The 23,703-nt window shown below is 41.9% G+C and overlaps 1 protein-coding gene across 2 annotated transcripts in view; it reads right to left on the bottom strand.

Annotated features, from left to right (window-relative positions):
* AKR1D1 (aldo-keto reductase family 1 member D1) overlaps window positions 1–17,455 on the bottom strand; it is a 51,464-nt gene extending 34,009 nt beyond the window's left edge. For both annotated transcript variants that reach the window (XM_068973479.1, XM_068973480.1), the window contains exon 1: window positions 17,315–17,455. In XM_068973479.1, the coding sequence (XP_068829580.1) occupies window positions 17,315–17,407 (93 nt within the window). In that variant the 5' untranslated portion in view covers window positions 17,408–17,455. The remainder of the gene's footprint in view (window positions 1–17,314) is intronic.
* Window positions 17,456–23,703: the final 6,248 nt, after the last annotated feature.

Raw genomic sequence — 23,703 nt, 5'->3', positions numbered from 1 at the left:
CCTGCATTGGCAGGCAGATTCTTTACCTCTGAGCCACCAAGTATACAGCTAAAGTAAATTTAATATAAGGGGGAAAGCCCCAAACAATGCATACTGAAATATATGATTGTATTTTCTTAAAAAATTTTTTTAAATTTATTTGGCTGTGCTAGGTCTTAGTCACAACACGTATGATCTTAGAGCTTCATTGTGGCATCGGTATGCTTGGTTGCGGGATGCTCGGTTGCAGCACGCAAACCCTTAGTTGCAGCACGTGGGACCTAGTTCCCTGACCAGGTACCGAACCCAGGCCCACTGCATTGGGAGCACAGAGTCTTAGCCACTGAACCACCAGGGAAGTCACTATATGATTGTATTTTCAAAGGTTAACCCAAGAAAAGAAACACTTAGTACAAAGAAAGGGTGAAAGACAAGGGCTAAGGTAGGAATGTGGTACTGATTCAGCCTGAATAATATATGGCTGGTGCTTTTTAAAATAAAGATTATGGCACAGCAGCAGGTTATAGTAGTGAAAAGTTTGATTATTCAGGTATCATTAAAGAGCCTTTTCTATAAGATCTTTACTTGCTAAAAACATTTTGTTAGATGGCAGAAGCAGCAGTGAGGTGAATTACTATTTTGGACTTAATTCTAATCAACATGGAGGAACTATTTGGAAATGTGGATGTGAGAAAAGTATTAATATTTCTCTGTAGGTCTTAAATGTAGCATAAGAGAATTCTATGTAAATTAAGACAGATTCTCTGGGGGAAGTTAATTTTAGGGAAAAATAAGAAAGCTCAAATAGAATACCATGTTTGTAGACTCAAATAAGTGATAAGATTGGAGAATCTAAAATACAAAAAAAATTGTGTATATGTACCACAGCTTTCTTATCCATTCATCTGCTGATGGACATCTAGGTTGTTTCCATGTCCTGGCTATTATAGACAGTGCTGCAATGAATATTGGGGTAAATGTGTCTCTTTCTATTCTGGTTTCCTCGGTGTGTATGCCCAGCAGTGGGATTGCTGGGTCATAAGGCAGTTCTATTTGCAATTTTTTAAGGAATCTCCACACTGTTCTCCATAGTGGTTGTACTAGTTTGCATTCCCACCAACAGTGTAGGAGGGTTCCCTTTTCTCCACACCCTCTCCAGCATTTATTGCTTGCAGATTTTTGGATCGCAGCCATTATGACTGGTGTGAAGTGGTACCTCATTGTGGTTTTGATTTGCATTTCTCTAAAAAAATTGACTCCATACATAAGAACACTCTTAGTAAAATAAGAAATCTGTTTTCTGAAATGGACAGCAGCACCTTTTATTGACTTAAGAAAGCTGGGAGTCCAGTAAGGATGAGGTGTGACATACCCTAGGTCAACATCCATCATCCAGTGTTGTGTGGCCCACAAGTAGAATACAGGAGTCTGAAAACCCCACAGGCTTAGCCTCACTCCCTTTGACGCCATTTAGAAAATGTGTGATTCCCATCCCTGAGTTTTAGGCTCCATGGATCCTAGTTTCCAGGGGCAAACCAGGCTCCTTATTTCTAGAGTTTAGCATTCAAGGTGAAAAGCTGCCATTCTGACAGGGATGAGTGAGTTTTAAAATTGAAGGCAGTAGGGCTCCTCCATATTTACCCAGTGGGACAGGGAAGAAAGTGTTTAGCACCCAGGTCAATGATATACCCTTTCCCAATTTTGATAGTTAACAGACAATGACCTGAGTAAATGATCTGAGAAGGATAAGTGGACAAGAGACTCACACAATTCAGAGATGAGAATCTGGGTCATAATACCACATAAGCCACCTAGACCAGCAGAGATGTAGGCTAAGGGTGCAGAAATCTAGATTGGGAGTCTCAGAGGGAGACAATAAGTATCGATTGCAGCTTGAAGACAGCTTTAATATTTACTTATTTTTTAGCTGCACTGGGTCTTTTGTGGTGCATGGGCTTAGTTGCCCCATGGCATGTGGGATCTTCCCAACCCAGGGATTGAACCCGTGTCCCCTGCACTGGCAGGTGGATTCTTAACCCCCAGACCACCAGGGAAGTTCTGAAGACAGCCTTAGTGGCAGGAGTTGTATTCAACTGATAACCTACCTCTTTAAAATTTTTTCCAGGAAAGAAACCAAATAATTCTGGAAGCGTTTTTCCCAGGGAAGAACTTAGCACACAAAGCCAGTAGGTCTAGTTGGCACCATGGGTAGACTAGTGGTTGGCATCAGGTAGCCCCCAGAACAGAGGCACTCATTTCCTCAGCTGTTGGGAGTGCTGGCTGCTAATCATACATACCGATTCCCTCTACGGACGGTGCAAGTGTGTAAAAACCTTGTCCCCTTGACTTAGTACAGCTCTCTGGCACCATTCCCATTCTAGAGCTCTCTGTGGGGTTGATGAGCCGCTGTATCACAGTTCAACCCTCCCTTCTTCACAGACCTGCTTTGCTCACCTCCTTGCAGGTCTGGTTCCTGAGACTACGCCCCAGTGAGCCTCCTGCATGCAAATTTCCTTCTCCCAGAGGCTATTTCCCAGAGTACCCAAACTAAGACACTTGGGTAAAGGAGGATTTCTTAAACAAGCAAAAGAAAGTGCTAATAATAAATTAGAAGAGTGATGAATGTGACAGTATTAAAGTTGAGAAACTCTGATCATCAAAGTCAGAAGTGAAGTTGCTCAGTCGTGTGTGACTCTTTGCAATCCCATGGATCATCTGTCCATGGAATTTTCCAGGCAAGAGTACTGGAGTGGGTTGTCATTTCCTTCTCCAGGGTATCTTCCTGACCCAGGGATCAGACCCAGGGATCAAACCCAGTTCTCCTGCATTGCATCGACATCTGATCATCAAAAGACACTATTAAAAAGGGCAATTCAAAAGACGTAGTTTTACATGACATAATTGATAAAAAACTCATATCCAGATATTTTAAAAATTCACCATATAAATAAAAAGAGAAAAATCCAATAAAGAATAATGCATAATAGGCATAGCCACTTTGCAAAAAAATATACAAATGGCTAATAAAATATGAAAAAATATGAAAAATTGACCATTTTCATGTAGGATAAAGAATATGCAAGTTAAAACCACAATGAAAGATGATTTTACTCTTACCAAAGTTGAATAATTTAAAAAGACACCAAGTATTGGTGACAGTGTGGAGCAAGAAGTTCACCCGTGAATTCTTAGAGGGAATGTAAATTACATAACTACTTTGGAAATTGTCTATATTGACTTCATCTACTAGAACTGAAGATACTGATACTCATACAGTACATATCTTAGAGAAACTCATGTACTTGTGCAATAAAATGTGTGTAAGACTCTTTGTAGTGATATTGTCTGTGAAAGCCCAAACTGGGAGCAATACAAATGCCCACCAATAGAATGCAGATACTTGCCGGGGTCCAGCCCCAGTGGATCCAGGGTAATTTGAAGGTGGGGACGGAGTCGGTGTCCTGGAAAAAAACTTATTTAATTACAGATATAGAGGGAGATTAGGAACAGATAGTGTAGTAGAAAAAAAGGCTGAATTCAGATAGGAAAACGGGGAGCGAGAAAAAGATGACACGGGGGAATCAGTCTTCCCAGAAACTGATCCGATTTCTTTATTTTTCAGGTTTGTTTATATACATTTTGTTATACACAGGGATGAATACAAAGTCACGCGGGGGTCAGCAGACCTGACCCTTGTCACAATCAGGTGCTTCATATAAAATTATACAAAGGTCTTATGAGTTTCATCATCTTTTGGCCATGAGGTCTGCTGACATTTTATGGCCCTTTCTGATACCGGTCAGTTAACCAGAAAACTTATTTTTCCAGGGGTGACTTTTTCTTAAATCAGGTGCCACCCTCCAAATAAAGTTGCATTCCTATAGGGTGAGGGTGTAGTGAGTTACAATCAAGAAAGGAATTTACTTAACCTAAGGTTTAACAAGATTAAAGGTTAATACTTATTTTTCCTATGTGCTAGTTATATTCATTATAAGGGCAGGAATAGGAAGTTTTAGCAGCAAATATTGGCTCAACAAATGTAAACCCTTCACCAATGTTCCCCTTAAGATCTGTTTTGTTTTAAGATAGTGATAAAGTTACATTTTTGCATAGCAAGGACACAGTGATTTATGGTGATTTATAACAAAGTACAGTGATCTATAATAAAAGAGAAGATTCATTAACTCAAAAAGTCTAGTATTGCTAACATCAAAAACTACTATATTTCCTTTTCTATATTCCAAATACATTGATTAATATAGTCCCAGGTTCTTAAGGATATGGAGGCCTGATGGCAATCATTGACTCATCAATGAAAAAAGCCCTATGCTAATACTCCAAACTTTCTGTGCTGTTTATGGCTGAGAGGCTGTCACACAAGCTAGTCTGTCAGCAGAGAGGTTTGACCTGAGACATCCTTGTCACACCCAGGGCAGGGAATTAGCAGTAATTATTGGCAGGACAAATGAAAAAACCCTTCACCAATATAATTCCTAATCAACCTACTAATACTATACTAATGATCTTCTAACTTCTCAAAAGAGTCTGTATTTAGAAAGTTTTAAAACATCCCATGCCTCTCACAGTTGGGAGGCTGTAAACAATCACATGCGGCCAGACGAGCCTGATCAGGCAGGCCAGAGAACCTCCAGAGTTCGTAAGTTGAAACACTCTTGTCACGCCCAGGAATTTTTATTAACTGGAGCTGCAAGTTAACTCCTTCTCTGAGAGAAATGGTTATGGGGGAGAGCTCCCCGTAAAGTACTCTGGTTTTGGGGGTAGATGCTCGGGAACAGGGGGTTTCCTGAGACTTGATCACGCCTTTGCATATGCCAAGCTTCCTTCCTCATGACGTTTGCCATGGGCGGAGTTCCTTACGCTGGCTCCCAACAGATACTGATATATTCTTTTAAGTAAATGATATGCAGCAATAAAAATGGCCGATGAAGCAATAACATGGTGAATCTTACAAAATAATATTAGGAAAAAGAGGCAAATCAAAAAATAGTGCATTCAGTATGTTTCCATTTCTAAGAAATCCAACAACAGTCAAAATTTGTCAGCAAAGGTCCATCTGGTCAAGGCTATGTTTTTTCTAGTGGTCATGTATGGATGTGAGAGTTGGACTATAAAGAAAGCTGAGTGCTGAAGAATTGATGCTTTTGAACTGTGGTGCTGGAGAAGACTCTTGAGAGTCCCTTGGACAGCAAGGAGATCCAACCAGTCCATCCCAAAGGAAACTAATCTTGAATATTCATTAGAAGTTCTGATGCTGAAGCTGAAATTCCAATGCTTTGGCCACCTGATGCAAACCACTGACTCATTTGAAAAGACCCTGATACTGGAAAAGATTGAAGGTGGGAAGAGAAGGGGCCAACAGAGGATCGTATGGTTGGTGGCATCACCAACGCGATGGACATGAGTTTGAGTAAACTCCGGGAGTTAGTGTTGGACAGAGAAGCCTGGCATGCTGCGGTCCATCGGGTTGCAAAGAGTTGGACACGACTGAGCGACTGAACTGACTGAGGCAGGACACTGAGACCTGCAGATGGTCTGTGCCACAACCTTGCGTGCCCCAGCCTGAGAGATGTGTTGCCAGTGCACATGAGGGCTGGGTGCTAAACTGGGGGTTTGGTGAGCAGGCCTGTGGAGAGCACTGCTCTTGGCTATGAGGAGACAGCCTAAGGGGGTGGGAGTAAGGAAAAAATGCAGCTGAGAATGCTTGTGGAGGAAACGCAGACCACTGTAGAAGTGAAGCACCATTGTTAAGTGACATGCAAGAGGTGGGACCACCACTGAAGCCTCTCTCCCCACACGTGGCCCTTGCCTCCCTGGGCACTAGGAAAGGTTTCCTTCTTGTGACCCTGGCCACCACTGCATCCGCACTCCCCTCCTCACTAAGGCTGACTTATGTGCACCAGGACAGCCTTGGGAGCAGACCCCTTGGGTGGTCCACACGTGGGGATGGTGCTCAAACTATAGCTGAGCCCCAAGGGCCATGCAACTAAGGAAGAAAAGCTGAAATCTCTTCTCATAACTGCAAAAACTGCAACTTGACACCCCTGAGACCAGCTTTGTAAGTTCAGTGCCTGCAAAACTTCTAAACAGACAACGAGGGCTCCTATGTCCAAGAAGGGCCTAGCTTTAGCAGCTGTAGACTTTGTGGGCACTTAAATAGGGGGGTTAGGCCAGGCCAGAGTCTGAGCTGCCTCCATAGTGCCCACAGAGGGCCAAATCCATGATTACTGCAACCTGGGAGCTGACTTCTGTGGATCTGTCCTGGTGGCCTGGTGAAAACAATATCTGAGAGACACAAGACCAGCTGCTGGCATGAAGGTGGGGCTGAAAGCAGTACCAAGTGTGTAATCTGAGAGCTTGCACAACAGGTGAAAGGTGACCCAACAGAGGACACCCATAGGTGACCAGCTCCAGGGGAGAAGTCGCTGAGTGGCTTCTCTCCCAGTGGGAGCGCTCCACTTCTGCCTCCCTCACACCGCAGATCAGAAATACAACCAAGAAACAGATCTGAGGGGGCCTCTACGACAACAACTAGGGAGCAGACCCCACCTTGACGGAGCAGGGACAACCACAGAGCAAAGGGGAGGCCCTGATCCATATCCAGTATAGCTCTGGTCACCACAGCATCAGCCACACGCAGATATCTATACTAAAAGCAACCCTCGCACCAAAAATATTAAATCCATGCAGGCTGCACAGGGAAGCTGCCACATAAAAAGAGCCCTCCGTGACAGTCAGAGAGTTTAGTATTAGGAGGAAGAACCCCAGGAGCGTTTAGCTGTGAAGGCCAGTGAGACTTGAAAGCAAGAGCTCCACAGGGCTAGGGAAACAGAAACTCCACTCCTGGAGGGCAAGAAACAGTGACAGACTTTATTTCCTTGGGCTCCAAAATCACTGCAGATGGTGACTGCAGCCATAAAATTAAAAGGCGCTTGCTCCTTGGAAGGAAAGTTATGACCAACCTAGACAGTATATCCAAAAGCAGAGACATTACTTTATTGACTTAAGTCCAAATAGTAAAAGCTATGATTTTTCTAATAGTCATGTCTGGATGTGAAAGTTGGCCCATACAGAAGGCTGAGAGCCAAAGAATTGATGCTTTTGAGCTGTGGTGTTGGAAAAGACTCTTGAGAGTCCTTTGGACAGCAAGGAGATCAAACCAGTCAATCCTAAAGGAAATCAATCCTGAATATTCAATTGGAAGGTCTGATGCTGAGGCTGAAACTCCAATACTTTGGCCACCTGATGCTGGAAAAGATTGAAGGCAGTAGGAGAAGGGGACGACAGAGGATGAGATGGTTGGACAGCATCACCAACTGGATGGACATGGGTTTGAGCAAGCTCTGGGGTGTGGTGAAGGACAGGGAAGCCTGGCATGCTGCAGTCCGTGGGGTCACAAAGAGTCAGTAACTGAACAACAACTCTCGGAGGGCACACACAAGGTCTCATGTGCACTAGGACTCAGTACAAAGGAGCACCCCCATGAGAACCCGGGCTAGACCAACATACTGGGCTTGGAGGGTCTCTCGGGGAGATGAAGGTAGACTATAACTCACTGTTGGGGCAAGGACACTGGTAACAGAAGCCCCAGGGAATACTGACTGGAGTGAGCTCTCTGAAATGTCTGCATTTCAGCACCAAGACAGCCCCATCCATCAACCTGCATGCTCCAGTGCTGGAAAGCCTCAAGCCAAACAACCAACAAGGTTGGAACACAGCTCCACCCATTAGAAGACAGGTTGTACTGTCTTTTGAGTACTGAGCTCAGTTCAGTTCAGTTCAGTCGCTCAGTCATGTCCAGCTGTTTGTGACCCCATGAATTGCAGCACACCAGGCCTCCCTGTCCATCACCAACTCGCGGAGTTCACTCAGACTCACGTGCATTGAGTCAGTGATGCCATCCAGCCATCTCATCCTCTGTCGTCCCCTTCTCCTCCTGCCCCCCAATCCCTCCCAGCTCAGAGCCACCTCAGAAGACACGCATTGACATGGCCCTGCCCATCAGAAGGACAAGACCCAGCTCCACCACCAGAGGGCAGGCACCTGGCCCTTCTACCAGGAAGCCTGCGCAAACCCCTAGACCAACCTGCACCAGTGGGCAGTGGGACAGAAGCAAGAGGAACTAAGATCCTGCAGCCTATGGAAAGGAGACCAGAAACACAGGAAATTAGATAAAACAAGATGACAAGTAAATATGTTGCAAGTGAAGGAACACGATGACAACCCACAAGAACAACTAAATGAAGAGGAACCAGGCCATCTACCTGAAGAAAGTTGAATGACCTTTAGAAAAAAGCAAGAAAATCGTTGCCATTAGAGTCAGAGGACCAATTACCTCTTGAGGAAAGGAGGGCTTTGGACTGGAAAGGGCACACAGAGGGTTTCTGTGGGTGGGTATATCTAATTTTGGATCTGTGTGGTGGTTACTCAGACGTTGGCTTTAAAAGGATTCCCCTATTTAAAAAATACCCTATGATAAACCATAATGGAAAAAAAATATTTAAAAGAATGTGTATACATGTATAACCAAATCACTTTGCTATACAACAGAAATTGACAACATTATAAAACAACTATACTTCAATGAAAATAAATAAGAATGAAGAAGTACTCACCCCTCTGTATATTTCAGATTTTAAAATGTTAAAAGAAAATAAGGAAGTAGGTGAAAAATAAAAAGTAAGTCACTCAGATAAACTCAAAACCTTAGATCCAAAGAATGTAGGAACCTGGGCATGGAACATCCATGTTTGTCCTTGGAGCTACTATTCACTCTCCTTTTTTTTGGACCCAATTGGTAGCTGGAGCTCTGTAGAATCTACTCCATGATTTGTATCCTTCAGCCAGGCTATTCCTTTTCTAGGCTCCAGCCAAATTATATTCCTCACAGCCACCAACCAAGTTCCAGTGCTTATTACTTTTTGCCTGATTTATTATGGAAGCCATCTCACTTGATCTCTGTGTCCCTGGTATTTTGTTTTATTACCATCTACCTCAACCACCAAGCCTTTTTTTTTTTTTTTCCAGTTTGATGCACAGTATTCATTGCCTCTGGAGAGGAATGACATAAAATGCAGAAGTCAGTTCTTGGTATTTGATTTCTAAGAGCCAGGGTTTCTGTGACGGGAGTGAGTGTGAAGGGGTCACAAGTGCTGCATGGAACTCAGAATATTCACTCTACTAAAAGTAAAAACAAACCCCAGCTGAATTACATTCTTTGACCCTTGAAATACTAGCCCACACAGTTTTTTACAATAATATAAATGAGTTGCCATTACTTAAAAAATGTTAATTACTTTACAAAATTCTCTGAAAAATGTGAGAAGATCAGGCCACACTGAACTTTTGTTTATGAATGACCACTGGCTGTAGTGGAGAAATTGCCATGTTTGTTTAGAACAGCACATGAAATCCCTGGTACTTTATTGTGTCTTGTACCATCAGTCGTCTCCTGAGTGTTACGTGCATGTGGTTTTGTTTGTTTTTTTGTGTGTTTTGGTTTTATTTTGTAGCGAAGAAGAAGGCATTTCTTGCACTCATACATATACGTGTGCATGTGCAACCATGTCCGAATCTTTGCAAACCCCTGGACTGTAGCCCACCAGGCTCCTTTGTCGATGGGATTCTCCAGGCAAGAATATGGAAGTGAGTTGCCATGCCCTTCTCCAGGGGAGCTTCCTGACTCTTGGATTGAAATCAAGCCTCCTGCATCTCCTGCATTGGCAAACAGATTCTTTACCACTGCATGCACTCATATCTATTATCAAAATGGGAAAGCAGAACAAAGCTGAGAAACAGACTTGGCTCTCCAGGACCATTTACTTATGGTTCCTGCCTCATCCCTGGTCCCTTTAGGCAGAGACTGTGAAAACAGCCTCAACCCTGACAATGATTCTTTCATGGACCAGCCTCTAATCAGGCTCCTTTGAACTCTTTTCAAACATGGACTTTTATACTTATTTCTGCTCTGTCCAAGTATAGCAAGAATTCTGCTACGTCTGTTTAACCACACCCTCTCACCATCTATATCTCTTCACTCTTGATATGAAATCATGTTTCTCATACTCCACTGTGCCCCAGGAAACAACTGGAGTAACAGGCAAATTTGGCCTTGGAGTACAGAATGAAGCAGGGCAAAAGCTAATAGAGTTCTGCTAAGAGAACACACTGGTCATAGCAAGCACCCTCTTCAAACAACACAAGAGAAGACTCTACACATGGACATCACGAGATGGTCAACACCAAAATCAGATTGATTATATTCTTTGAGGCCAAAGTAGGAAAAGCTCTATTCACTCAGCAAAAACAAGACCAGGAGCTGACTGTGGCTAAGATCATGAACTCCTTATTGCCAAATTCAGACTTAAATTGAAGAAAGTAGGGAAAACCACTAGACCATTCAGGTATGACCTAAATCATATCCCTTATGACTATACAGTGGAAGTGAGAAATAGATTTAAGGGACTAGATCTGATAGGCAGAGTGCCTGGTGAACTATGGACAGAGCTTCGTGACATTGTACAGGAGACAGGAATCAACATCCCCAAGAAAAAGATGCAAAGAAGCAAAAAGGCTGTCTGAGGCCTTACAAATAGCTGTGAAAAGAAGAGAAGTGAAAAGCAAAGGAGAAAAGGAAAGATATACCCATCTGAATGCAGAGTTCCAAAGAATAGCAAGGAGAGATAAGAAAGCCTTCCTCAGCAATCAGTGCAAAGAAATAGAGGGAAACAATAGAATGGGAAAGACTAGAGATCTCTTCAAGAAAATTAGAGATACCAAGGGAACATTTCATGCAAAGATGGACTCAATAAAGGACAGCAATGATAGAGACCTAACAGAAGCAGAAGATGTTAAGAAGAGGTGGCAAGAATACACAGAAGAACTGTACAAAAAAGATCTTCATGACTCAGATAATCACAATGGTGTGATCACTCACCTAGAGCCAGACATCCAGGAATGTGAAGTCAAGCGGGCCTTAGGAAGCATCACTACGAACAAAGCTAGTGGAGGTGAGGGAATTGCAGTTGAGCTCTTTCAAATTCTGAAAGATGATGCTGTGAAAGTGCTGCACTCAATATGCCAGCAAATTTGGAAAACTCAGCAGTGGCCACCAATCCCAAAGAAAGGCAATGCAAAAGAATGCTCAAACTACCACACAATTGCACTCATCTAACATGCTAGTAAAGTAATGGTCAAAATTCTCCAAGCCAGGCTTCAGCAATACGTGAAGCGTGAACTCCCTGATGTTCAAGCTGGTTTTAGAAAAGGCAGAGGAATCAGAGATCAAATTGCCAACATCTGCTGAATCATGGAAAAAGCAAGAGAGTTCCAGAAAAACATCTATTTCTGCTTTATTGACTATGCCAAAGCCTTTGACTGTGTGGATCACAACAAACTGTGGAAAATTCTGAAAGAGATGGGAATACCAGACCACCTGACCTGCCTCTTGAGAAACCTATATGCAAATCAGGAAGCAACCATTAGAACTGTACATGGAACAACAGACTGGTTCCAAATACGAAAAGGAGTACGTCAAGGCTGTATATTGTCACCCTGCATATTTAATTTATATGCAGAGTACATCATGAGAAACGCTGGACTAGAAGAAACACAAGCTGGAATCAAGATTGCCAGGAGAAATATCAATAACCTCAGATATGCAGATGACACCACCCTTATGGCAGAAAGTGAAGAGGAACTAAAAAGTCTCTTGATAAAAGTGAAAGAGGAGAGTGAAACAGTTGGCTTAAAGCTCAACATTAAGAAAATGAAGATCATGACATCTGGTCCCATGACTTCATAGCAAATAGATGGGGAAACAGTGGAAACAGTGTCAGACTTTATTTTTTTGCGCTCCAAAATCACTGCAGATGGTGACTGCAACCATGAAATTAAAAGACGCTTACTCCTTCGAAGGAAAGTTATGACCAACCTAGACAACATGTTAAAAAGCAGACACATTACTTTGTCAGCAAAGGTCCATCTGGTCAAGGCTGTGTTTTTTCTAGTGGTCATGTATGGATGTGAGAGTTGGACTATAAAGAAAGCTGAGTGCTGAAGAATTGATGCTTTTGAACTGTGGTGTTGGAAAAGACTCTTGAGAGTTCCTTGGACAGCAGAGATCCAACCAGTCCATCCTAAAGGAAATCAGTCCTGGGTGTTCATTGGTAGGACTGATCTTGAAGGTGAAGCTCCAATACTTTGGCTACCTGATGCAAAGAGCTGACTCATTTGAAAAGACCCTGATGCTGGGAAAGATTGAGGGCAGGAGGAGAAGGGGACGACAGAGGATGACATGGTTGGATGGCATCACCAACTCAATGGACATGGGTTTGGGTGTTGTTGATGGACAGGGAGGCCTGGCGTGCTGCGGTTCATGGGGTTGCAAAGTGTCGGACACAACTGAGTGACTTAACTGAACTGAACTGAACTGTGTCCCAGATGTCTAGTCACTCCCTCTTTTCAGCAAGAATCCTGTTAGGTTGCTTTAGCAAGAATTGTTCCTTATTCCCCGGAGAAGGCAGTGGCACCCCACTCCAGTACTCTTGCCTGGAAAATCCTATGGATGGAGGAGCCTGGTGGGCTGCAGTCCATGGGGTCCCGAAAAGTCGGACACGACTGAATGACTTCACTTTCACGTTTCACTTTCATGCATTGGAGAAGGAAATGGCAATCCACTCCAATGTTCTTGCCTGGAGAATCCCAGGGACGGGGGAGCCTGGTGGGCTGCCATCTATGGGGTCGCAGAGTAGGATACGACTGAAGTGACATAGCAGCAGCAGCTGCAGCAGTCTCTTATTCCCCAAGTTTCCTTTTAGTAATTTTGTACTCATGGACCCAGACCCTACTCCTTGGTTTTAAATTCTCACTTGCCCATATATTCAGGATTGACATCAATCTCTCTTCCTCACTGCAGTATTCCATCACAGAGTCCCCTTGATGTTTTAGGCTCCTCCTTGGTTTGTACTTAAGGACTTGGACTTCCCTCTCTCTGCCCCATGTGCAAAGCTTTTGACTCACTCTTCAGAGTGTGATAATTGTGTACAGTGACAGAAATCTTAACCTGGGCCACCCAGGAGGGGGTACTGCCTCAGTTATAACCCTGTAACTTGTTACTTTCATCTTCAAATAAGTGCTGTCTCTCTTAAAGCACTTCAGCTTTTCCTTACGTTTTATTTTTATGTGCATTTATTTTTTCTGCCTTAAGTCACCCACAGATTTTAAGTCCCTGTTTCTAACCCATATTTTTCATCCCTGTGTTGCTTAGAAAAATGCCTCATACATCTGTTGCTTAGTCACTAAGTCAGTTCGTAAAGAATCCACCTGCAGTGCAGGAGATCCCAGTTCAATTCCTGGGTTGGGAAGATCCACTGGAGAAGGGATAGGCTACCCACTCCAGTATTCTTGGGCTTCCCCTGTGGCTCAGCTGGTAAAGAATCTCCCTTCAATGTGGGAGACCTGAGTTTGATCCCTGGATTGGGAAGATCCCATGGAGAAGGGAAAGGCTACCCACTCCAGTATTCTGGCCTGGAGAAATCAATGGGCTGTATAGTCAGTCCATGTGGTCGCAAAGAGTCAGACATGACTGAGGGACTTTCACTAAGTTGTATCCAACTCTTTGTGATCCCATGGACTGTAGCCCACCAGGCTCCTCTGTCTATGGGATTCCCCAGACAAGAATACTGGAGTGGGTTGCCATTTCATTCTCCATGGGATCTTCCCAACCCAGGAATCAAACCTGTGTCTCCTGTTTGGCAGGAGGATTCTTTACCACTAAGCCATCTGGGAACCCACTCATACATGGTTAGGCACACAAAATTATTTACTGAATTATTGCCCATTTTCCAAAATACTTGCAGTTGGTCCTATATTTGTGTCATTTACACACTTAGTAACATTCTTGAGTTTTATTTGAAGTTTTTGAAAAACATTGGTTATTAACTCATGGGCTGATATGCATTAAAAATCAAATTAATTTTTATCAAAGCAGAATAAAGAACAACATTCAAAACTCTTGCCTATCAGACTTTCTCCAACAGAGATATATATAGAGAGAGGAAGAAGAGTGATCTATTAGGAGGCTACTATAGATAATCTCATCCCTGTATGAAAACATTCTGGGAAGCTGTCTTAGAGAAACAGTACAGAGATGATGTGTACATTTCAGTTTTCATTAGTGATCCTCCAGTGAGGAAGTGCACAAAGAACTTGATGCTGCTAAATGTTTGTTTCGTCTCAAATCCCCTGACTCTACAGGTATGAACAATCTTTATAAGTTGGGCATATTAAGAGAGAGAAAAAAGTCTTTGTAAATCAGAAGAAGCTGGGCTGGCTGGCCTCACACAACTGCGTGGTAACGTTCCTCTGGGCTGCTGAGCTACAGTTCCTGCTGCCTGTGCAACAGTGGAGTCCCAGCTGGGCAGACGCCAGAGGAGAGCTTGCTGTTAAATCTTCTTTATCTCTGCCTTTCACCTCTGCGCCCACCCAGCCTTCCCTCAAGATAAGCCTAGATCTTTCCCTGGCCCCTGTTGCTCTCTAACTTCTGTATCAAAATGGAACAGGATCCCAGGACAAACGCTGACTGACTTGATTATATATACACAAACTGTAAAGGATTTCAGTTACTTCAGCCTGTCATTCTCCTTCCATCTCTTGAGAGATGAAAGGTTTTGTAAAGAACCTCAGGCCCAATAAGGGGAGAAGACTGAATCTGGGCCTCAGATTGCAGCCCTCAGACAAAGAGTCTGACATTAAATCTAATACGATACTTTGATTTTCCAGCAACTGACTTGGACACAGGTACCCCTAGTGTCTGCCTCTTCAGTCCTGGGTCGGTGGTGAGGGAATTGTCTGTTATGTGGCTTTGAACAGAAGGTAAGGAGTGCTCTGGCTAAGAGAAACCTTGCTCCTTGTCTCTTCGTCCCCCAAATCTTCCATGCTGGGCTGTGTTCTTCACCTTTGAATTTTGTGAGACATAGGATTAGCTCTGCATTTCTGATCGCAAACGCGGCTGGTGCACCGCAGTATAGGATGGCACTAACGCCATATTCTCTAATTGCAGTATGTCTTATCTTCTGAAATGAGTTACAGCCTTTTTTGGGATGACACACGACTGCTTTTGAATGTCTCTAACCTGTAGCATTTAATATTACTAGGCACTTAATAATTATTATTGGTAAATGCAACACTTGGAGCCCCACTGAGTTTCAGGAGACAGGTAGAAAGAATGATAGATGCACAAGTAAGAAGTCATATAATTGATAGGGAGTCACTGAAATAATTAAACAGAGGAGTGAAATAATCAGATTCATATCCTAAATCTATCATTCTACCCATCTACCTAACTATCTATCTACCCATGTATTCATCCTAAGTACTTTCTGGATATATAGACCTACATACTTTCATATATAGAAATACACAGAGAAAGTCATAAACATATGCAGCCTCATTGACATAACAGATAGTTATAACAGGCAATATAGTATAGAGATTCAGAAGGTACAATCTGGGACCAAACTACCTAGGTTCACATTCCAGTTCTCTTCTTTAGGTTTGGGAGATTTTATTTTATATCTCAATGCCTCTGTTTCCTCATCTGTAAAACAGGATAAAATAGTATTTCATAATGTTGTGAGGATTAAATCAGAAAATGCATGTACTGTAAAGAACTAGTTCCTGGCACATGGTTAGGTATTAAGAAAATTTAAGCCATTATTATTGTAAACATTTACATCTCCATGGCCTCTGATGCATGTGTGTGCACGCACACAAACACACACACAGGTGTGCATGCACACTCAGCTGTGTCCAACTCTGTAACCTCTTGGACTTGTAGCCTGCCAGGCTCCTCTGTCCATGGAATTTTCCAGGCAAGGATACTGGAGTGGGTTGCCATTTCCTTCTCCAAGGGATCTTCCCAACTCAGAGATCAAACTCAAATCTCCTACATTGTAGGCGGATTCTTTACCACTGTGCCACCTCGGAAGCCATATAGATATATATGCATCTCCTTTCACAAATTCATTCACTTAACAAGCATTAGCTGAACACCCAGCACATGCCAAACACTATACTGGGAGTATAGAGCTGAACAAGAAAAGGTCTCTTTCCTAATGGATTTTACATCTCGTGGGGAAGACTGCGGAGAAGCAATGGTTACAATGCAGTGTGATAACTGCTTCAACAGAGTTGAGCACAAAGCGGTTCCTGAACACACAGGAGGGGCAAGCTGTGGTGGCTGGGAGGTAGGTTTCTAAGGAGAGGAATCCTTCAGCTGAGTCTTGCAGGTTTCGTAAAAATTAACCAGCTCAGGAGAAAGGATGTTCCAGGGGCAAAGCAGCATGTTCAAGGTCATGGAGATAGGTGAGTTACTCAAGGAGCTATATTTCACACGTGGGGAGAGGTGGAAGAGTGGTGGTGGATGCTGCTGAACCGACAGGTTTTGACTGAACCATGAAGTCCCAGGTGTGAATAAGGAGTGTGTCCTCTACCCTATAATTTATAGGGAGCCATACTGAGTGTCAGCATGCATGCACACACGCATGCACATTGAAAAATTAAGCAGAGGCATTTAGATTGTTAACTTTGTGCTTCTGTGCTTCCCTCTCTGTCTACAATGTCCTGCCTCAACTCTGCCTAACTTATACTTAGCTTAACAGAGTTCATTCACTCAGGATCATTCAAATTTCAGTAGCATTTCTAGACATACTGCCCTTTATTTTGGCTCAGTTCAGTTCAGTTGCTCAGTCATGTCCAACTCTTTGTGATCCCATGGCCCTAGCCTGCCAGGCTCCTCTGTCCATGGGATTTTCCAGGCAAGAATACTGAAATAGGTAGCTATTTCCTTCTCCACAGGACCTTCCCAATCCAGGGATTGAACCTGCCTCTCTTACGTCTCCTGTATTGGCAGGCGGGTTCTTTACCACTGTGCCGCCTGAGAAGCCCCTAGTGCTTCATATATGGTAGGTTTTCACTAAAAGTTTTGTTAGACTGAACTAAAAATTCTCAAATATGAGCTTAAAGAAAATCATAAACCAGAAACTCAGAAATTTTATGTGCTTCAGTTCAATCTAATAATCAGTATTCAGGCCGAATTTTAGTAAAAGAAGCAGAAAGGTCCCATTTGTTGTCAAGATACTTTTAAATCATAAACCGATTTAACCTCTGGCTCAGTACTCATTCAGCCAAATAGCTGTCCTTCAAGGTTCCATTCATTACTACAAAAATTAAATCAGTGAAGTCCACTCAAAATGAATGGCAGATTATCCTTTAGGAAAGCATTCATTTAAAAAAGAAGAGGGAGAGACAAGCTTACCGATGCAGGTTCCGAGTAGGTACCAAGTCCAATGATAGGAATGCTGTTCCCATCACTTAGAGGTATGCAGTGATTCACAGAGCTGAGGTGCATCTGGGAGAGTCTGAGGTTTCAAATTTGCAGAGATGATAGTGAACACCACAGAGCAGTCCTTTTGAGAAGGTGTGCTAATGCCTATTTAATCAAAGAAAGGACAGCCGGAGGGAGGAGCAGTGGGAGGGAAGAGATTTCTCAACTTGTTTAGTTTTTTTTTTTTTTTTTTTCAGGTTGTTCTGGAAATCCTAACTGAGATTGTCCTTTGAACTTATGAAAAGCATGTAGGTAATAACCCATTGAGATCTTATGCTTACGTCTCTACAAATAATTGATTTTAAAGATAAAAGGAAGCAATCTGACTTCTTACAGGATGCTTTTGTCAGCAAGTAACAGATGTATCACAAATTCTTTTTAAAAAATCTATGGGCCTTAAGGCTAGCTTCAGGTGAGACTGCTGCTGCTGCTAAGTCCCTTCAGTCGTATTCGACTCTGTGTGACCCCATAGACAGCAGCCCACCAAGCTCCACCATCCCTGGGATTTTCCAGGCAAGAACACTGGAGTGGGTTGCCATTTCCTTCTCCAATGCATGAAAGTCAAAAGTGAAAGTGAAGTCTCTCAGTCATGTCTGACTCTTAGCGACCCCATGGACTGCAGCCTACCAGCCTCCTCCGTCCATGGGATTTTCCAGGCAAGAATACTGGAGTGGAGTGCCATTGCCTTCTCCACCAGCTGAAACTAGAGTAAGTTTTCCAGGACTTCCCTAGAGATTCAAGCTAGCAGGACTGGGAAAGGGTTTGGAAATTTTATTACCTAGTTAAGTAGGAGTGCTTCCCAGGTGACTCAGTGGTAAGGAATCCACCTGCTAATGCAGGAGACACAAGAGATATGAGTTTGGTCCCTGGATAGGGAAGATCCCCTGGAGCTCAAAGTGGCAACCCACTCCAGTACTCTTGCTTGGGAAATTCCATGGACAGAAGAGCCAGCCTGGCAGGCTGCAGTCCATGGGATCGCAAAGAGTCGGCCATGACTGAGCATATACACAAGGAAGGAAGTTAAGTGGGAAACTGGACTGGAGGGGAAAATGATTTGACTAGGAACCAAATTCTCATTTTCCAATTCATTTCTCTGTCTCCTTACTCTCTCAGCAGACTTTTCCCTCATCACTGAAAGATGGTAGCCAGTCCTTAGAGTGATGTGATTCCAAGTTCAAACCTAACAAAAAAAAAGGGACTTTACATCATAGCTCATGTGGTAATCCAGAAATAGGGTCCAGTGGCCTCAGTTGCCTCTTTTAGTTCATGGAAGCAACCACTAAGTCAATCATAGGTGTCAGAGAAAATAAAAGGCTGATTGCTTTAAATAAATAGAAGTCATTTCTAAATTTGAAGTTGGGCTTAATCCCACTTGGGGAGATTCTGAAGACTGTTAAAAATGGAAAGAAGTAACAGCAAAACAATTAACACAAGTTCATTATAGTCTTCCTCCAAAGGACTGTGCTGTAATATGAGAGTCTGGACCTGGTGATCTTAAAGATAACTGTGTCCATGTTGGTTAAGTAGCTTGAAGTTTGTCTCTAACTGTCTCTCTAGGACAACCTAATTCTTGCTTACATACACATGATCAGCCAGCCGACAGTAATTTCAACTAGGTTGGGGCAGGGTAGAATTTGGGGAATAGTGGTTTTCAATAATTGTTTGTAATTCAATCCAACAAACATTTATGGTGCACCTTTGTGTGCTGAGATGTTGACTATATATATGTTTCTTTTGTAAAAATAGTTTATTTTGTTTTGGGGTGTGCTGGGTCTTCGTTGCTGCATGCAGGGTTTCTCTAGCTGCAGTGAATAGAGGCTACTCTATTCTTCTAACTGCAGTGGCTTCTCTTGTTGTGGAGCTCAGGCTGTAGGTACCAGGGCTCAGTAGTGGTGGCATATGGGCTTAATTGCTTCGAAGCATGTGGAGACTTTCTGGACCAGGGATCAAACCAGTGTCCCCTGCGTTGGCAGGTGATTCTTATCCACTGTACCGCCTCTATGATTGACTTAGTGGTACAGACTTTTGTATGAACACTAGTTGTCATTTCTCTTGGCTAAATACCTAGGAGTGGGATTGCTGGGTCATGTGGTGTGTTTAATTATGTAGGAAGCTGACAAACTGCTTTTCAGAACAACTGGATCTTCTTGCATCCCCGCATAAGAATTGCTCTTTTTCCATATCCTTGATAGCATTTAAGATTGTCAGTGTTTTTAAACTTTAACCATCCTGATAGCTTTGTCACGGTATCTCATTGTTAATGATGTTGAACACTTTTTCATATACTTATTTGCCATCTACATATCCTTGTAGTGAAGTGCCTGTTCAAACCTGGGTTCCGTGCCCATTTTTTAATGAAGTTGTTTGTCCTTGTAGTCTTGAGTTTTAAGATTTCTTGGTAAAGTCTTGAAACATGTCCTTTACTGAATACATGGTTTACAAATATTTTTTTCTCAGTATGTAGCTTGTCTTTTCATTCTCTTGACTGTGCCTTTCATGCAGCAAAAGATTTTAATTTGATAACGTTCAGTATATTTACATTGTATTTTGAATTTCATATAAAAGAACTCTGAATTCTAGGTCACAAAAGTTTTATTCTATTTTATCCCTAAAAGTTTTAGATAGTTTCATCTTCTCCATTTAGACCAATTTTGAGTAAATTTTTGTATAATTTAGCATATTTAAGTAGAAGTATTTTGTTTTATATAAAGGAATCCTATTGCTCCAATTCCATTAGTTGAAAATGTTATGCTCTCTTCACTGAATTTCTTTTGCATTACTGTTAAAAATCAAGGGTCATATTTGGGTAAACCTACTTTTGGACTTTCTACTTTGTTTCATTGATTTATGTATCTTTTCCTTCACTGACACCACATTGTCTAGATACTTTTAACTTTATAAAAGGCCTTAAAATCATATGGTGTAATTTCTCCAACCTTATTCTTTTCCAAAAGTGCCTTCAGTTCAGTTCAGTTCAGTTCAGTTCAGTCGTTCAGTCATGTCTGACTGTTGGCGACCCCATGAATCACAGCACTCCAGGCCTCCCTGTCCATCACCAACTCGCGGAGTTCACTCAGATTCATGTCCATCGAGTCAGTGATGCTATCCAGCCATCTTATCCTCTGTCGTCCCCTTCTCCTCCTGCCCCCAATCCCTCCCAGCATCAGAGTCTTTTCCAATGAGTCAACTCTTCACATGAGGTGGCCAAAGTACTGGAGTTTCACCTTTAACATCATTCCTTCCAAAGAAATCCCAGGGCTGATCTCCTTCAGAATGGACTGGTTGGATCTCCTTGCAGTCCAAGGGACTCTCCAGAGTCTTCTCCAACACCACAGTTCAAAAATGCCTTAGCTATTCTTATTTATTTAATTCCTACATAAATGTTAGAATCAGCTTTTCTTTGTCTTCAAATGTCCTGCTAGAGTTTTTTTTAATTGAGTTAAATCTGTAGATCAATTTCTTATTCTTTACTACACTGAGTCTTTGAATTCATGAAGACAGTATTTCTTTCTATTTATTTAGGTCATCACCATTTTGAACTTCAGCATACACATCCTATATTTGTTTGTTAGATTTATATCTAACTATAGGTATAAATACTTATTTTTTAGAGCTATTGTACATGGCATTTTAAAATCCTGTTTCCAGCTGTACATTGCTAATACATAGAAACAGGATTAATTTTTATGACTTCAATCATTTTGAGTTTATTGAGACTTGAATTTGTTGTTGTTGCCTGACATACTATCATGAAAGATATTTATGCACTTGAGAAAAATATGTAATCTGCTGGTTTGGTCTTCTGTAGACGTCTTTTAGACATAGTTGGTTCATAGCATCATTCAAATTTTCTGTTTTTAAACTGATCTTCTGTCTAGTTGTTTTATCTATTCTTTGGAATGGGGTATTGAAGTTTCCAACTGTTACTGTAAAACCATGTCTTCTTTTAGTTACATCAGTTTTTACTTCATATATTTTGTGGTTCTTTTGTTAGAGGCATATGTTTATAATTAGTATATCTTGACATGTTGATCTTTTTGGTCAATATGCATTGATAATGCCTTTCTTTGTCCTGTAACAATTATTGTCTTCAAGTCTATATTAGTCGACTTATATTAGTCTGATATTAGTATAGCCACCCCAGTTTTCTTTTGGCATATTTTGCATTGCATGGAATTTATTTCTTATATTTTCAGTCTACTTGTGTCCTTGGATTTAAAGTGAGCTTCTTTTTAGCAACATATATTTAGATCATTTTTAAAAAATCTATTCTTCCAATCTCTCTGTCTTTTTAAATGTATTTATTTATTTATTTTTATTTTTGGCTGTGCTATGTCTTTGTTGCTGTACTGGGGCTTTCTCCAGTTGTTGCAACTGAAGCTACTCCAGCTACTTAGTTGCAACACAGTGGTTTCTCTTGTTGAGTACAGGCTCTGGATGCAGGCGCTTCAGTAGTTGGAGTTCTCAGGCTTAGCTGCCTGGAGGCACGTGGAATCTTCATGGATCAGGGATAGAACCCATATCCCCTGCATTGGCAGGTGGATTCTTAACTCCTGGACCACCAGGGAAGTCCACTAATCTCTTCTCTTTCACTGGAGGATTCAATCCATTTACAGTTCACATAATTATTGGTAAGAAAATATTTACTTCTGCAATTTTGCTGCTTGTTTTCTGTCTTATTGTCTTTTTATTCTTCAGTTACTCCACTACTGCCTTGTTCTGTGAGTGATTTTTTTTCTAGTTTACTGTTCTGATTTCCATCTTGTTTCTTTTTCTGTATACTTTAAAAGGTGTTTGTTTTTATTTGTTTATTTATTTTTATACCCTTTAGTCTGATTGAGCGGCTATAACAAAATCTCATAAACTATGTGGCTTAAACAATAGGCATTTATTTTTCACAGTTACAGAGGCTGAAAAGCACAATATCAAGGTGAAGATACTGGCAATGAGTTCCTGATGAGAGTTCTCTTCCTGGCTTGCAGATGGCCAGCTTCTAGTTATTTCTTCATATGGTGGGAAAAAGAGAAAGACAGAGAGAGAAGAGGGGAGAAGGAGCACACTCTGGTCTCTTCTTATAAGGTTATAAACCTCATCAAGAAGACCTCACCCACATGACCTAATCTAATTACCTTCCAAAGATCCCATCTCCAAATGCCAAAAACAGTGGGAGTTTTGGGGAGATGCAATTCAGTCCATAATAATAGTTACCCTGGGGTTACAGTTAATATCTTAACTTGTAAGAATTAAGTTAAAAAAAAAAAACAAAAAACTTGTAAGAATCAAGTTTGAATTAGTACCAAGCTACTCTCTGCTGCTGCTGCTGCTGCTAAGTCACTTGTGTCCAACTCTGTGTGACCCCATAGATGGCAGCCCACCAGGCTCCCCCGTCCCTGGGATTCTCCAGGCAAGAACACTGGAGTGGGTTGCCATTTCCTTCTCCAGTGCATGAAAGTGAAAAGTGAAAGTGAAGTCGCTCAGTCATGTCCAACTCTTTGCGACCCCATGGACTGTAGACTACCAGATTCCTCCATCCATGGGATTTTCCAGGCAAGAGTACTGGAGTGGAGTGCCATTGCCTTCTCTGATCCTTTACAACTCCATCTCCTCCTTTTATGCTGTTATTTTTACATCTTTATACATCAAGGATCAATTAACATGCATATATAATTATTGTTTTAATTATCTTACATTCATGTAGAAAAAAAGAGAAGTTATAAACAAAACATGCAATTCCACTGGTTTTTATATTTATCTGTTTAATACATAGATACATTTACTGTTGTGTTGTTTATTTCTTCATATGGCTTCAAGTATCTCTTTATCTTGTAGCCTGGAGGACTCCCTTCAGCATTTCCTGTAGTGCAGGTCTTAGTGATGGTTTTGCTAGATATAGAATAATTGGTGAAATTCTTTTCTTTCAGCTCATTAAATATTTCACCCTGGGACTGCAGGTTGCAGGTTCAATTCCTGGTCTGGGAATTCAGATCCCACACACCACCTGGTATAGCAAACAAAAAAAGGTAACTATGTCACCGCACTGCCTTCTGGCTTCCAATTTCCACAGAAAAATGGGCTATTAATTGCACACAGTGTTTCCTGTATGTGATGAGTCACTTTCTCTTGCTGCTTTCTAGATTCTCTCTTTGTCTTGGGGATTTGACAATTTGACTCTCCCTGGTGGCTCAGATGGTAAAGAATCTGCCTGCAGTACAGGAGACCTGGGTTTGATCCCTCAATTGGGAAGATCCACTAGAGAACAGAATGGCAACCCACTCCAGTATTATTGCCTGGAGAATCCCATGGACAGAGGAGCCTGGTGG

The sequence above is a fragment of the Capricornis sumatraensis genome, chromosome 5 (assembly GCF_032405125.1).
Source record: "Capricornis sumatraensis isolate serow.1 chromosome 5, serow.2, whole genome shotgun sequence".
Classification (NCBI taxonomy): domain Eukaryota; kingdom Metazoa; phylum Chordata; class Mammalia; order Artiodactyla; family Bovidae; genus Capricornis; species Capricornis sumatraensis.
The sequence above is the reverse complement of the archived record's forward strand: the minus strand, read 5'-3'. Positions and strand labels throughout refer to the sequence as shown.